The sequence below is a fragment of the Cyprinodon tularosa genome, unplaced genomic scaffold (genome assembly GCF_016077235.1).
Source record: "Cyprinodon tularosa strain WSP-4 unplaced genomic scaffold, ASM1607723v1 ctg676, whole genome shotgun sequence".
NCBI lineage: Eukaryota > Metazoa > Chordata > Actinopteri > Cyprinodontiformes > Cyprinodontidae > Cyprinodon > Cyprinodon tularosa.
The window spans coordinates 260,995-277,603 of NW_024039425.1; the positions used below are offsets into that span (position 1 = coordinate 260,995).

Sequence of the window (16,609 nt, forward strand, 5' to 3'; positions counted from 1 at the left end):
AGCTGTTAATCACATTGCAACGATCAGCTTTAACAACAGGATGTAAACTAAGCCTTAAACTTCTGAACGTGTCTGAGTTTTTTTATTTGGGGCCATCGAAATAAAAGGGGCTGTATACAAACACAAAGCTTTTCAAATTTTATTTCTGGAAAAGAATAAAATACTAAAACTCCTCCTTTCTGCCCTCTCAGTTGAGTCCTACTCTGTGTTTTTCTTAAAATCTCAACAAAATCCATTAAAGTTTATGGATGAAACTTTAAAAAATGTGGGAAAGCTCAAGGGGGGTAAAAACTTTTGCTATACTCTGCATTCGATGGATTAGGAAATATGTATTCAATAAAATTTACATGACAAATGTCTGAAAAAATAAAATAAGAATAGGGTGATGAAATAAGTCTGGAAACTGCCATCAATCACATCAGAGCTTCAGCGGGGATACTGGACCCTTTTCAGACCCGTAGGAGCCAGCATTTCAGACTGAAAGCCATGACGTACTGCACGGCTCCTGACTGTCTCAAACCCCTGAGCTTTAACACAAAACCAAATCTATTCCCCTATAAAGGTTTTTTTTTTTTACTTCATTTGCAGAACTCCGTACTCTATACTTAAAACAGGCCTGTTTTAAGTATTTGTCGAGAGAAAACTCCAATAATTTAGTTTAAATTGACAAAAAGTGGTTAACATTTGATTTAAGTCACAAGAATAATGTGTTAAAAAGAACAAGTAAAGTTTTCTAGAGACCACATGAGCTGCGAGCATGCAGCCTGACAGAATAAAATCTCCAACACCGTGGCGTCAGGGATCTTTCCTTCAGCTTTCCTTTCCCTCTCAGGACCTCTTCGTTCGTCGTAATCTGGAGGTTCTGGGCACGTTTTCACTCCCCTCCACACTGAGTGCAGATCTGGAACCAATAGAGGAGCCCGAGGATGCGGGCTTGACAGATAGGCCCCTCAGACTTGCGGCTGGCCTGTTTTGGTTTGTCTTTGCTGTGTTATTGCTTGTAAGGAGGAGCCTCTGGGCCTGTTTCCCTGGAGTAAGCAGCTCTACTTCCAGTGTGGTTTTCTTGCACTCGGAGACAGGGAAAGCCTTGGACTCTGCCATCACTACGACTGTAGGAAGTGGCAGCGGAGGAGGGAGGTTTTGGTTGGATGTTTGCGAGGTAGAGCGGATTTGCACTGGGGCTGAAGGGCTTCCAAGGCACGTTTTCTTGGCCAGTTGTAAGCCAGGATCTTCCCCAGCATCACTGGGCTCGCACCTCTTGCCGCTCTTCTTTGTTATTTCATGGCTTGACTCATGCTTTTGCTTTTGAGCAGACCGTATCTCAGCCTCAAGTTCAATTAAGGCCTCGCTGCAAGGCACCTTGTGGTTTGCCTCCAGGGGTGCGTTCGGCTCAGACATGGGCACGGCCTCTGGTCTTGGGTCTGAATGCCTAGCTTTATGTTCCAGTTTCTGCTTTTTGGGGAAGCCTCTCTGGTCCATCTGCTGCATCTCAGTCATAGAACCACAGATCTCTTGCTGGACACAGGCTTGTTTGGCTCTACAAAAAAAAAAAAAAGTTTAAAGCATGGAACAAACATTGTGAGCGTCCTCTTTGACTGGTGGGGTTGGAAAGCATTAGATCATACTTACATCTTTTGAAGCACAGACTTCTTTGTTTTTCTCGGGCTGTGTAAAAGCTCTCGGATTTCTCCCACACTGGAAAAATATTCTGATCTGGTTTGCTCACTCAGCTCAGGCTAGAGAGGACAAACAGAATAGGTGTAAACAAAGGGGATTTTGTTGGCTGCATCCCTTGATGGAAGGAGGAAATGTAAATACGTTGTGGGAATGAAGGGAAATAAGGACAATCAGAAGAAAAAATATGAATCTATTCTGGATACAAGAGATTTTCATGAAATTGAGGGGAAAAAAGCTGATATTTGGTTCCTTAAAGGGTTAAATCTTAAAGTTTAATATATCCACATACTCTAGGGGGGAGCCTGTGAGGCAGAACCTGGAACAAGCCAAAAATTGGATCTCACCAACATGTGCCCTCAACGGGCCACTAATGAAGGTTAATCACATGCCGTTTTTTTTTCCCTTGGCTGACCGAGAACAGACTCCAGTTTTATTAGAGTACAGAAGATGCGGGTAGTAAATTGAGCAGAACTTGGAGGTAAAGACTCTGTCAGATTGTCATAAATTAATTGCAATAAAAATATGGTACAGTGTGCAGGCAGGCCCATTCCAGATTATTTGATTGCTCCCTTAGAGTAAGGCTGGAGATATACAGCCCCTTACAAAAGTATCCATACTCTTTGATCTTCTTTATGATTTGTTGTTTTTTTCACATTATAACCACAGAATCAAAGTAATTCTATGTGATTGACTGACGTAATGAGGGTCATCCTTTTTGATGTGAAAATGTTTTAAAATGTGCCACACCAACCAAGACATTGTCGACCAATTTACAGTAACTGACACGTCTCAAGGAAGAGTATGAATTAGAGAGCAGATAATAGGCCCATTGTGACTCTGGGGGAGCTGCAGAAATCCACAGCTCAGGTGGGAGAATCTGAGGACAGACACCTTTCAAATGCAACAAATCTGGTCTTCCTGGAAAAGAGGAATTCTTTGTTGAAGTTGGGCCTAATTCTATCCCATATACAGCACGCAGCAAACATGGAAGAAGGTCCTCTGATCAGATGAAACCGTTCTGAGCACAAAATCCACTATGAAACATGGTGGCCGGAGCATGATGCTGTGGGGAGGCGTTTCTCAAACAAAGACAACTGCTCCAGGTGGTCAGACTCCATGGAAAGATGAATGGTGCCAAGTTCAGGATAATCCTGAAACCACTCAAAATGGCAGGAAGCTTCACCTTAAGGTCAGAATGGTTTACAGCCAGGGCTGCAACGGGGGTGTTTAGATTAAGAAATATACATGTAGTATCATTATTTCCTCTTTACAACTACGCTTCTATATTGGTGCATTACATTTTGTGGCTAAGACATGAATACTTATGCATTTTATCATAAAACTGACCCACTAATACAATTTAAGATATTCGGATGACAAGTGGAAAATATAGCCTCCATGATAAAAGAAAATCAGGGTTCAGGAATGTCTCAGTTAAGCCAATAGGAGTGGTTACTTCACTGTGGACAACCATTTTGGGCACGATGACAATGCAACTCACAGACCCTTGTCCCTTGCATGACTGAAAACTACAGTGTGTCACAGCGGGGAAAAGAAACCACATCGACGTTTAATCTGGGAAAATACAACAGAGTGGCCAGCATGTTTATTTAATATCGTCCGTTTCTCAGATCATTGCGCTCCTATAAAATGGTTCGTAAAATGATCAATGTGCTCTTTAAGACGGGGAAAGCCGATGTGGTGAGCGCTGGCGTCCACCAGTTGTTTTTAAAAGCAGAATGAAAAATCATTAAGGTCCACTTCCACAAACATGATACCAGCAGCAACGCGGGAGAAAAGGAGTAATTGCCCAAAGCTTGCAGGAGTAAGCTGGAGCATTGTGGCTTTGCGCTGGGTGTTGAGACCTTGTAACCGAAGCACTATGGAGAGATTCAAGAGGCCAAGCGGAGGGAGTGTAGCAGAGGGGGAGGCCGGACGATGGGGAAGTTAAGAAGAAGAAAAAGACTGGACAGGCAGAATAGGAAAGAGTGTTTAGAGAGAAGCACAACAAAAGGAGAGGCACCTCCCAAAGTCACACCGCCTGACCTCAGACGTCTCTTCAAAATGCCCACAAGAGTAAGAATCCCCACACAGGAAGCTCTCCACAAGCTGCTCTTTGTGTAGGAACGGAGCCATGCTTCAGTGTGGGCAGCGCTTCACTCTTTACTCTCACTCAGAAGCCAGAGTTACAGCTGGCCTTTTGGACTGCAGCAGGGACACACGTAAGAACTTGCATTCGCCCACACAGTCGCACACCCACCCAAACAACAACAACAAGAAAGTGAAAAATGTGGGTGCCACCATTTACATTGTAAGGCCTTGATATGCATTATCGGTTGTTTAATATGAATAAATCCTGTTTGAAAGTGAACTTGAAAGAAAAATCAACAAGACGCTAAAGGGAGGCTCCCTGGGAAAGTTCAGATTCCTTCTGTTCCTGTCGGAGAGGCTTCAAAAGGACAAGAGTGAAAGAACCGAGTTATGGAAAGAAAGAAGCACCAACACAGGAAGGTCGGATGTACCCGAAGAAAGAAAAAAAAAGAAGAGGATAAAAAGACACAAGGAGGTGATGCATAAATTACTCTCATGTGGTTTTGATCCTGAAAAGGCAAGCTTGTAAATAACACATCCGGTGATCCTTTAAGAGAGTCAGATCGTTATTCAAAGTTTTATTATGTCCAGCCATCCATGCTAGATCCCCGCCCCCAAGTGCATATTATGTTTGCTTTTCTAACTCCCATCTCCACCGCAAGAGAGTTAAGTTTAACAAAAAGCGCTTAGGGTGACTTAAAGCATTTCTACCTCTAACTGTGAGGTGGAGGAAAAGCTTTTCCATATAATTTTTTTTTGCAGAATGGCCCAACCTCATTCCAACATCCATTTTCCAACTTTTCTAAAGATTCTCAAAAGGATTCGGTCTGGACTTTGACTGGGTCGTTCTAAAACATCATAATGCACTGACATCATTTATTGCATTGTATAGCTGTTTGTTTGCTCACAGTGGGCCCAACTTAATCTCCTCTTCACTCTTTCAAATCTTAATCCAATTATCTTACCAACAAATCTAACCAGCCTCCCAATTATAAACAAATCTAAGGGTGCATATTCTGTGAATACATACATTTTACAGCAAATTCAAAAGGTTCTGCAAACTCATAAGTAAAACTAGCACAAAACTGAGACTGACACACACAACAGGCTAAGGAAAATTGCTGCAAGTACTAAAATTGCAAGTAAAGAACAGCTGCAAAGTAGGAGCTTTGGAAATGCTCCAGACTGAGGGAGAGATATTTATTAGCCAATATAGAATGAACCCTTAGTAAAGGCATAATCAGGATGCTAAGACAGTTTAATTGTTTATTTAAAAACAAAAAAATGTACCTTTGCTTTCTCTCGTCCAGGTGTTATCTGGACAGCATCTTATTTATGTCTTTGCAAAGGGGCTAGTCCATAGATGTCAAGTCGTAGTAAAGTATTCGTCTGGTCTCAGGAGCTTTTCCATTAGGAAGTGCTGTTTTGCAGCTTTTCTTAGCTTTCAGTTATTTTTGCTACTTGGAGTATGTTTTCTTTACCTGTGTTCTGCACGTTAGCATCATTTATGTTTTGCAATATTTTTTTTTGTGTTTGCAGCATTTTCTTTCACTTTGCTGCTCTCCATTTTCTGTGAGTGGAGACCTTCCCCTTTGCATCGTATTTGCTTTGCTTGCGTTAAGTTTCAGATTTGGGTTTGATGTAAAATCCTGTATTTACAGACCTTTTGCATGCTTGGTGCATGATGCTGTCACCACCCTACATTAATGTAGGGGTAGTGTGTTTAGGATGATATGCTGTGTTGTATGCATGCATTCACTGCATTCGTGTCTTTGAGGTAAACATGAAAGAGGATTTCTGAATGCAACTGGCCCCGATGAACTTTATTCAGTTGTATCAAGTTAATAAAAGGGGCAAAGTGCAAATGTATGACACACATTTAAGATATTTCCTCATAAATATAGTATATACTTTGACTTTCATCCCACGTCTTTATGTCAGTTACATAAAAATCCCAATAATATATATCATAGTGATTGTAATGGGAAAAATGGGGGGAAAAAATCAAGTCGAAATAATTTTTCAAGACACACCTTTTTTTTTTTTTTTTTTTTTTAGCTATTTAAGAAAAGCAGTATAATATGTCATCAGTCACTAAAAAGGTGAAACTCAATATCAACGCATTTACTGTAATTTCAACACTTGAACTAGATTCAACATGTACTTCAATTTCTTAAGAGCAACTTCTGCTAGTTTTCATTCCAAAGACAAAGGGTTTATCATACAAGTACAAAGCAATGAATAAAAAAGGTACAGGCATTGATACTGTGAAAGGAGGATAAATGATGCATCAACAACCTCCTATTAATCAGAAGCTGTGAGGATAAAACTGTATTTGTGGAAATAAGTGTCACATAACGCTGCCAATAGCTGGCGTTACCATGACTGCCTCTATGAGTGCAAACAAGTGTGAATGTCCAGGGTGTGCCAGTGAGCATGCCCCCATACAAAAAAACAACTAAACAAATCACTCCTTCCCTGAAGGCCACAAAGCAATACAGCTCAGCTAGATCAGCTGCAACAAGGCAGCACATCTGGATGTTAGTTTGAAAAGATAAGCCTGGCAAAAGGGCAGCAGGCACAGAGAGGATGAATTATTTGGCTTAAAGGGATCTTGGTACTCAGTCTTATAGCTTGACCCAGCTCTTAATGGCTCCTGGAAGCAACTTCAAAAAGATAACCAAGCAGATACTCCATAAAACACCAGTTTCTCCTCTGTCACCTGAGATAAGACAGGAGTTCAGACAGGGGGGTTAGGAGGGGGGATTATGTTTGTTATCTTGTAATGCAGCTGCACTTGAAGTAATGCAGCGATACGGCAAAACACTCTGACTGATCTGAAACACTTTGCTGCTACAATGACCAAGTTTCTCTTGGTATTTCGGAACTTTTCTCACAGATCACAAAGAGGTCCTCCAGACAAAAATACACTCATACCTAAGAGCCATTTAGAGAGACCAATAAACCAAACATCAGTGTCTTTGTATCCCTGGGAGGTAGTGAAGTTTCTAGAGAGAAGCAATAGGAGAACAAGCACACTTCATGCAGACACTATAAATCCAGATGCCTGATTGGATTTCATAACCGTTAAGTGAAAGGGAATTGATATGTTCAGTTTTGCTCACTTGGACTTAGCTTGGACCATGAACTAAATATAATCTATATCAGTGTTTCCCAACATTTTTTGACTTGTGTACCCGTTTGGGCATTTTTGTTCTTACCACGAGTACCCCTCTCAGTCAAAAGTATTCTTGATTGTCCAAAATTAGAACGTAGAATAGTTTGTTATTAAATTAAAACTATTTTATTTAATCTTTTAATTTGAGTATTTAAAGGTATAGTGGAGGATGTTCTTTTTCCATGTGGATCATCAAAATAAGTGGTCCTTGTCAATCATCCTGGTGATATGTTTACGTAAGGCCTTCCTACGTGCTCATCCCCATTTTCACTTAGCAGGGGTGAGTCTGACATATTGTGAAATATTGCAAATCTTTTTTTGGAAAGTAAGTTTGTATGAGCGATGCAAACAGCAACTTTTAAACAGAGCATGCACAAGGTGAAATGGGCTTGCGCATGTTCTAGTACACATTAAATATGCATCCTCTCTCGGGAGTGGGTATAGGGTTGTGCATGTGCTTTTTTTTTTAAGAGTGGAGAGGGAGGGTCTTTCCAAAAATTGGCGAAAATCCTCCACTATACCTTGAATTTGTAGTCATTTTGTTCTTTTCATCTCAAATGAATAAAACAACTTAAATATATTGCAAGGAAGTTAATAAGGAATTTAAATAAGTACAAAATAAAATCAAAATATAAATCTGTATTTATAAAACTGGAGCTCATCTGAGTAACTCCCCTAAAATCACATTTAAACTTGATGGATTGGGAGCAAAACTTACAGTCAGACTTAATTAGTTTTACTTTGTTTTCCTCAAGACAATTGAGCTGCTTTGATGAGCTCAGTGTGACAACAGGTGATAACAGGCTGTTCTCTACATCCAGTCTGTTTCTCTGCCTCGTTTTGGTGAATTCAAACATAAGAAAAACTTACTTTTTGGTTAATAAAGCTTGCTAGATTTTTCAATTGGACTTCACAAGACAAAACAGATCCTAGCCTTATTTTATATTACTACCTAAAAAATAAAATATTTTCATGTAACCCTTGCGAACCACAAGGGATATGCGTATCCCCTTTTGGGAATCACTGTTCTAACTCATGTAGTTTCATGTTTCCTGCTGGAAGGTAAACATCTGCTCAGACTTATTCTGTAGGTTTCCCTTCTGGAATTTGCCTGAATTGATTATATGGATTTTCTTATAAGCTTCCTCTTAACAGCCTTAAAAAAAACTTTCCTTACAGCAGGACCATACCACCGTTTTGTGGGTTTTCCACCACATCATGTTTGTCTCAGTGTCTTATCTTACCATAACACCTTTTAAGTGTGTTGCCCCTAAATGGCTTTAACAATGTCTTCCCTATTGCTTCCCTAAAAGACCATATTTGTTGAGTACTCAAAAAAAAGAGAATGTTTTATTGCCATAATGTGAAACCCTCACAGATTATGGATGCTGATTTAAGGCGCTGTTATTACTATTCTATCTTAATTCCAGCAAACAGGCAACGACTTTAAAAAGATTAACTTACTCAGCCAAGCGTAGCACATTTGAAAAAATTGGCTAGAATCTGAATCACCTAAAAAGAAAATACATCATAGTAAATCAAAAAGAATGTCAGCACAGGGAGCACCCATCATCTCTCATCTGCGGAAAGAAATTGTGGAAACAAGATTGTTTGTTCTCGGATTACCCGAAATCTTTACATCTCGCCTAACACACAAAAGGCCAGTTAGATTTTATCCCGTAAATCCATTTACTCACTCATCATCGTTCACGATGCTGAGTCCCTCAAAGCATCTAAATACTGAGTTATTCTTTCCACGAGAAAACCACGTTTATAAAATCTTCAAACTGCCACCAAGAAACAAAAACACCAACTTTCCAGGCAGAAATACCTCCTGCCGAGATGTTCACGATTTATTCCACACATTCCACCAATCATCCTACACCCACCCTTCTCCCATAAAGAAAGCATGCCCTGTTTGTGTATGCTCACCACATCTTCCCTGCAATAAAGTCAACAAACATGCATGGGCACAGACTTGTGTAAAACCGAGGACAGCTCTTATCCTCAAACAATGACTAAAGTTTTTGGATCCACCCATAGGGTAGGATTAGGATGAGCTGTTAACTGTTTGCACCTCAAGAAAATCAGAGAAAACTTGAGAAGAGCGGGCGGAATCAAAGGGACTCGGTCATGTACTGTAAAAGATCCCACCCGTGTTTTGACCTGGAAGATCAGCAGAACCTGGACGTTTGGGAGACGGCTGCAGCTAGCTGTTGGGAGCTGAGAGCAACAGAGCCATGCTGAGGTCATGAATAAACACAAAGGCCCGTCCAGAGCTCAGATGAGGACGAGGGGGGGGTCTGGAAACACATCTGTGCTCCCTTTGATCCAAACTTCTGCGGCGCAGCACGCCACTCACCTCAGCTGCCCACTCTTTGCCTGACTACAAAACAACTAGGACAATCCTAAACAAGCTCCTTCCTTCCCATGCTGCCCTCCTCACTGTGGGCTCTGACTCACAAGCAACTTTTCATGAGGGGCTTAAAATTTTCAAATATCAAAAAAAAAAAAAAAGAAATATTCAAAAACAATGAATTCTGGGAACATGCAAAACCACTTGTTTGCTTCCCACTGTCTTCTGCAAAATAAAGCAGTCTGAAAGCTTCAACCTTTTCTGAGCCACAGTTGTTTAAGGTTTCTAGGTCATAACAGACTGACTGCATCTGGCTAATATAGATGTCAAGACTGACTTCACTAACTCCAGACATCTCTGTCACAGTTTTAAAGGCATCGCTGTGCTGAAACCAAGGGATTTGTTGGACAGTTCAGCCATTCCTGACAAACCATTGGTTTCTATCTGTTAAACAAGAGCGGCTGCATATGACAACTTAAGAACTGCTGACAGAGTCCAGAGGAACCGATTTAGAGCTGACATCCAATCATGCACTAAACAAAAAGACATCTGTCTGCAAGAAAGAAGTCCTACAGATGAAATAAGTAAAGCAGTTAGACCATCACTGGTCATCTGTGCTAAGGTTGGAGAGAAAAGCAAAGTGGAAATTTCAGTATTAAGTGGAGCAGCACGTCATTAGTAATAGATGCACAGATCAGGCCGGCCGATTCCTGATCTCTGCTTATGTTCAGTGAGGAAAACACCCTGCTATTTTGCAAGTTCTCCCACTTAGAAATCATGGAGGGGTCAGACATTGTCATTGCAGATGTATGTCTACTGTTTGAGACATAATCTAAAAGAAAAGAAATCCAGAAATGTATGATTTTTTTTATTTATTTGTATGATACAGCAGCAAATAACCCCCTCTAAATATCTGAGGCATCCATACTGATTCTGTTTCATCCCAGGTTCTTAGAAACACAGCAGGGATGAAGGTTATAATGATAATAACATTGGTTTTGGATGATGTTGTTTTTTTTAATTAATGCAGTCTTAATCTAGCCTCATACTAATGAAAGAAGGGGAGAGGATTGATCAAGTGATATTTGTTTGGACATGTGACGGTGATGCAGCTCAGGGTTCAAGGGGAGGGTTAACAGAAGAAGCAATGCCCCAGATGTGGTAACTTTTTCACAGTACAGAAAGGGTAGGAATTTTGCTTTATTATATAATTTTAAATATATGTATATATATACATATACATGTGCTATAACTAACATCGTTCATTAGCTATACATCAATGTTAATAGCTTATATCAATATCTGCTCAGATTTAAATATCAGTGCATCTTAACACTATATTTTATTACTTATTACTATTAGGAGCAGGAGTGGAGTTGCTCCATGCATCTGAACAAAGAATCGCTGTTTTAAAACAAACAAAATGGTCCCATTCTTTTGTGCTCAATGGTTAAAGTAGGTGTTCCACTTTCAATTTGGAAAAATAAACAGGGAGGAGACATGAGATGGGGATGAAATTTTCACACCAACTCAAGCACTAATATTCCGAAAATTGCTTTTTTTTTCTGGAAAATTTGATATCTGTATTAATATAATATACATACTAATTTTCCCTGTTCAATACATTACTGATATATCAAAAAAATAAATGTTTTCACATTTAATGAATCAAATATGGCAGTTTGGGTTTTGGTTTATACTTCCTTGCATTTCAGCTTGATTCATAGGCTTTTTGGTGAACATTAGGATTTCTGTATTCCAAGTCCAAGACTGGACCATTATTATTTAAAGCTGAGGCACATGATTTCAGGAAAACATTAGCCTGAAATGAACAATTTGTAATACTGCTAACTACAACTGTCACATAATATCTATTAGCTGACATTTTTAACGAGCCCAAGTTTCAGAGCTCATTATAACACTGAAAGAGCGCTGATGAAAGTCAACAACAGTATTCTCCCAGAAAAACCTATAAATACTATAAGGCTTAGGGCAACGTAGCTCATTTGCCTGTTTTATCCATTTAAACGATAAATCTTCCCCTATATGTTAACACCTGCTTCTAAGTATTTCACCATAAACTGTCTGACCTTTTAGCAAAGCAGAAGCTGTTGGGAATGATGGCAGTTTAGCAATGAAGAGGAAAAGGCCGTGGTAACTGGTTGAGTGGGGAGCTTGGGGTGATGTCAAATTATTATGGTATTATGGCTGATATTAAATGTTTTAATGTTAGCCTTTATTATTTTGATCTTTGTGGTTATTTTTATTGCTGATTTAAGATAATTACATGTAAAGTGCATAAAAAAACTCATTAATTGACTCACTAATTGAATCTTTTCAATTAACTTTCCATTAATATAGTTATTTTTGGATAATTATTATCTCAAATCCAGACTTCAAACTTTATTTTTCTCTTACGATCAAGTTACTCTCCCCATCTGCCGGTAGGACACAAAAACCCCAATACAGGAAGGATAGTGTGGAACAGGTGTCCAGCAACATGGCTGCTAATTGCACTTTTTGTTCGCACAGGTAAATTTGTGCTCTTATTCAGGATCTTAATAGATCAGGAGCATAGTGTGCAGAGGTCACTAAGGTTCTGCAGTTAATTGCTTAGGCATCAAAACGTCATGTGGACTTCAGATCAGCTTAAAAACTATTTAATGTTACTGAAATGTCTCACATAAAAGTGCAATTGGAGAGAAACAACATTCCACGACTTTTTGAGATAACTGATGGAAATACAAATCCTTAAATAAAAATCCTTAAAGTGGATGTTTTATTTAAAAAAATAAAAGGGAAAAAGAAATATCCCATCTGCTTCATTTCCTTTTTATCAGATGGAAGTTATCGAATCCTAGCATCTTGTCTCCAGCGACTCGCAGTCGAAAAACAAAACCACTACTTTCTCCAGTAAGAGGATATTAGTGCACACTAAACAACTTGAGTAGAATCCATGATGGGTGCCATGATGTTACCTCAGTTCCCTTACAACCCAGCTCCTCTGACCTTATAAAATGTTCTCATTTGTCTAAATTTCCACTGTGGTTACAGTTTTTCTTCCACGAGTCACACAAACTGAATCCTGACAAACCTGAAACTTCTCTAAACACACGCAAATGTGGTACAAAAAAACAACACATTTCTAGGCCTTGCATGCAAATGCTGTCAAACGTTGTGGGATTACAGACCCTTAAAAACAAGATCAAGCCTGAAAGGGAATTTAAAACCACATATATTTCAGACAGTAACATTATTATAGTTTACAATAGCATTCTGATTTTTGACGTTTATTTCAAGTTAAGAATAGAGCAAGGGAGGTGAACAATTTATTCTTTTTGTCATGTGAAAATCCTTGTGCCTCTCTGTCTGGTATCTTTCCTTCACAAACAGGCTGGAGGCAGAGCCAGTGAGAGCCCCACCACAAAGACTCCCACCCTCCAATTCCCTCTGCTTGTACTGTATGATCCCAGAGCACCACATCCTGAGCAGAGGAACGCACTCAACAGCAATGCCTCCTTGAACTGGAAAGTTGGTTACACAATCTGAACTTTTTGTCGACGACTGTAGCTTGACAAAAAAATATTACAATCGCTGCTTTCATTGGAAGTCTAACTGCGGAAAGGGCTGAGGTATTGAAAAAAATCTAAATAAAAATACTTCACAGAAAAGTAGCAGGCCACTTATCATGGGATGTGATCGGGGTGGGATGTCTGTGCCAAGGTGAGAGGCTCCACTGCCAATTCCCAAAATACTCAGGGGGGCTTTCAGGATCAAATATACACTGACCAAAGGATAGTGGATTATATTAGAGGGAAAAACACAGAGACAGTATTCTGACTGCAGAATCAACGTAATTGAAACCCTATTAAAACACTAACAATCTTCAAAGAGCAAGAGGAATAAAGTTTGTTCGGTTTGTTTAATCAACCAAGCTTTTGTTGCTATGGCAACAAAATTCCTGCATAATTATTAAAAGCAACAAAAAAAATCATGTTTTTCAGACTTTAAGATAAATTTAAAATAGAAATGTGTGGCATATTAAATCCCCTTTGTTCTGACACCTCTAAATAAAGGGAGCAATTACCTTTAAAGGTCATATTATTGGTAAATAGAGTCCAGCTGCTTTGTGAAGAGATTAAAGGATGCTGCAGAGAGGTTAGGGAAAGAGTATGAATAGATTTAAAGGAGACTTTAAGTGTTAAACTTCTTTTTAAGCTCCGTTTTATTTAGATTCTGAAATTAAAGAGTCTGCCACCAAATGTTAACCTACTAGCCAACCACCTGAACTTTTAGACCGAGCATTTACACAGACAAGGAAAAAAAATGGCCATGTTAACTCCAGCTGAGCTGAAGGTGGAAATATTTAATGAAAGAACTAGAAGAAGTCATGCACTCCACAGATCTGGCCTTCATTAAAGAGGTTTGGGCAGAACAGGGGGCACGGTAAAACACTACGTGGGGCTGGATGTCACCCTGAACACAGCATTCCTTTAGCAAATCATGGTTGTGACAGCATCATGAAGTGGAGATACTTTTTATTAGCAGACAGGGAAGATGTTCAGAGATAATGAAGTTGATTGTAGGGTAACCCTGCAAGAAAAACTGCCAGACAGTGTTAAAAACTTGAGACCAAGGATATAGATTTATCTTCAGTAGAACACCAACCCTTTACATGCAGTCAGAATTACAGAGGATTTTTTACACCAAAATATTTTAGTATTAGAATGTCCTAGTCAAAGTTCAGACCTGAATCCAAATGAAAATCTGTAAAAAAAAAAAAATGTAAACATACACCCTTCTTCTAATCCAACAAGATTTGACTTTGTTTTGGGAAAATATAATCTGTTTTATATCGAGTCTTACCATTGAAATTCAGCAGGTGGCTGAATAAAAACCCATTGGACACCTTTATCAGATTTTCCTTAGTAAAAGCTTTTCAAAAAAGGAGATACCTTTCACAATTAGGTTATTCACTATTTTGTTTAGCTCTTTTACTTATTACCCACTCAAATTCGCTAAAAAATGTTTAATTGTGGCTGTAGCATGACAAAATTTTAAGCAGCTTTGTTAAATGATTTTAGAAAGACACTAACTGGTTTGAAAACAATACTCATCACTTATTTATTAATTCTTCATGATAACAGGCACTATTTTAGTGTCAAAAAGAATTTGTAGGTGCAAATAAGATTACTTTTTACCTTAATATTTGTTAAATACATCTTTTAAAGCCACAAAGGTATTAAATAGAGGTGAATCTCAATATATTAACTTGGCAGGTTAGGCTGAACAAAACGGGACCCTGAGGATGTTGCCGCAAATCTCCTTATATTTTGTTTTCTAGCTCTACAAGATGCCCCTGCAGAGTTCAAATCCCTTGTCCTCTAGTAAAGCAGACCACTACACATAAAGGGAGAGCACAATTTGGCAATCAAATGCTGTAATAACATACAGACCAATTTTGAACTTTTTGCCAAGCAACTGGAAGGGGAAATAGAGGAGTATAAACAGCACTCACCGCGGCCAGGCTCGGGTTTCCATGGTGCACCGAGGCATCTTCTGGGCAGCTCACACACACGACATATCGCTCAGGAAACAGACGCAAATCTGAAAGCAGGCGGGGAAACGGCACAGATCTTAATAAGGTTGGCTTACCTCTAATTATCGGTCCAAGTCAGACTGTAGGAATTGTGGTGGAAGCTTGAATTAACATCTACAAACTATCCGTCACACAATGGGACTAAAAATACATATCCAAAACTTTATGAGCAGAGTAAATAACATAAAAATAGCTTACATTTTTACATTAACTGTGGGTTTTCAAGATAAACTAAAGTTTAAAGGATTTCAAATAGAATATATTTTCACTTCAAACACAAATTATGTTAAATAAGCTACATAATGTTCTAAATATGAATTCAAACATGTAAGATCAGAAGATAATGGAAAACATGAGCTATGATCTTTCTTTACTTGAGGAGATTGGATTAAAGCAAAATCTTTAAGAAAAAAGATAAAGTTCTATACCTTTCCCATTTTATGAATTTTAGCTGCTACATGGCTCAAAGCCTTATTTTTTCAATCCTTTTCACCGGCTGCCTTCATGTGTGGACGGAAAATATTATTTACATGTACTATGGTTTTGGTAAGTATTAGATTTTCCCACAACTACAGCAAACAGTTTAATGACAATTGCTGGCTAAAACCACAAGCATTTATAAAAGGGGTTCATGCTCTCTCTTCTAGGTCACTGCTGGTCCCAATCGCAGAGCATGTCTATATAAAACATTTGGTGAAAAAAATAAATAAATAAAATAATAATAATATATATATATATATATATATATATATATATATATATATATATATATATATATTTATTCTCTAGCCTTTTCTTCACCTCAAGCTTCTTTTCCGAAGCATTTTAATGCCACGATTATCAAATTTAATGAATTTTAATGCCAATTAAGGCCTTAATTAAAAACATAATAATTGAATTGCTTTTAATGATTTTTAATGACCCGCGGAAACTCTGATTTAGGACCATTTTAAAGATTCTTTGTTAGGGGTGGGGCATCCAATTTGTGGAGGTATATTAGCACACAAAGGATGAATCTGTCTATAGTAGCAGCCATTCAAAATGGCCCTTGCAGGTCAAACGCCAGCCAAATGGCAGCCCACTTCCCTTCAAAATCCCCTAAAACTTCCAGCCAATGGAGTGAGCCCCTCCTTCTCCTGGGCGTGCATATTTTTCACTCTGACTCCACCCTTTCACTGAATTACAAGGTTTGGCCAGGAGAAGATGCTTCTCTTTAGATCTTAATGTCCACAAATCATGACAGCAAGGATATTTTAGAACCAAGATTGATGTTTAAAAAGGAATTGCAGGGGACCAGCCAATGGCCCATGAAGTAGGGAAATTTTGAATGACTACTACTTTATCCATCCATCTGTCTCCCCACTGAATAGATGCCTCTTAAAGAACTGCGCTGTGGTCATTAACATTTTGTAGCCTTCATAAAACTTCTAGGCTCATTCTTGTTGTCTATCTGGTCACTCTTCATGGCAGAAAGTTTGAAGCTCTGGAGAATAGTTAACACATTTTCAGCAGGATTGAGGTTGGGGCGTTGGGAGAACCACTAAAGAAACTTGACTTTACTGTTCCAAAATTAGGTTTGATGTGTTTTGGGGATAATTGCCTTTTCGGAACACCCTGTTCCATCCAAGTCTCAATGATCTGACCTAAACTTTTAACATCAGATGAAAGGAAGTTGGTTTTGATGTTCAGAAGAAAAAAAAAAGCTCAT

At 38.8% G+C, this 16,609-nt stretch overlaps 1 protein-coding gene across 2 annotated transcripts in view; it reads right to left on the bottom strand.

Annotated features, from left to right (window-relative positions):
- Window positions 1-526: 526 nt before the first annotated feature.
- LOC119771507 (SLX4 interacting protein) overlaps window positions 527-16,609 on the bottom strand; it is a 55,696-nt gene continuing 39,613 nt past the window's right edge. For both annotated transcript variants that reach the window (XM_038267540.1, XM_038267541.1), the window contains 3 exons: window positions 14,821-14,909; window positions 1,630-1,736; window positions 527-1,537 (listed from right to left, as the gene is read on the bottom strand). In XM_038267540.1, the coding sequence (XP_038123468.1) occupies window positions 829-1,537; window positions 1,630-1,736; window positions 14,821-14,909 (905 nt within the window). In that variant the 3' untranslated portion in view covers window positions 527-828. The remainder of the gene's footprint in view (window positions 1,538-1,629; window positions 1,737-14,820; window positions 14,910-16,609) is intronic.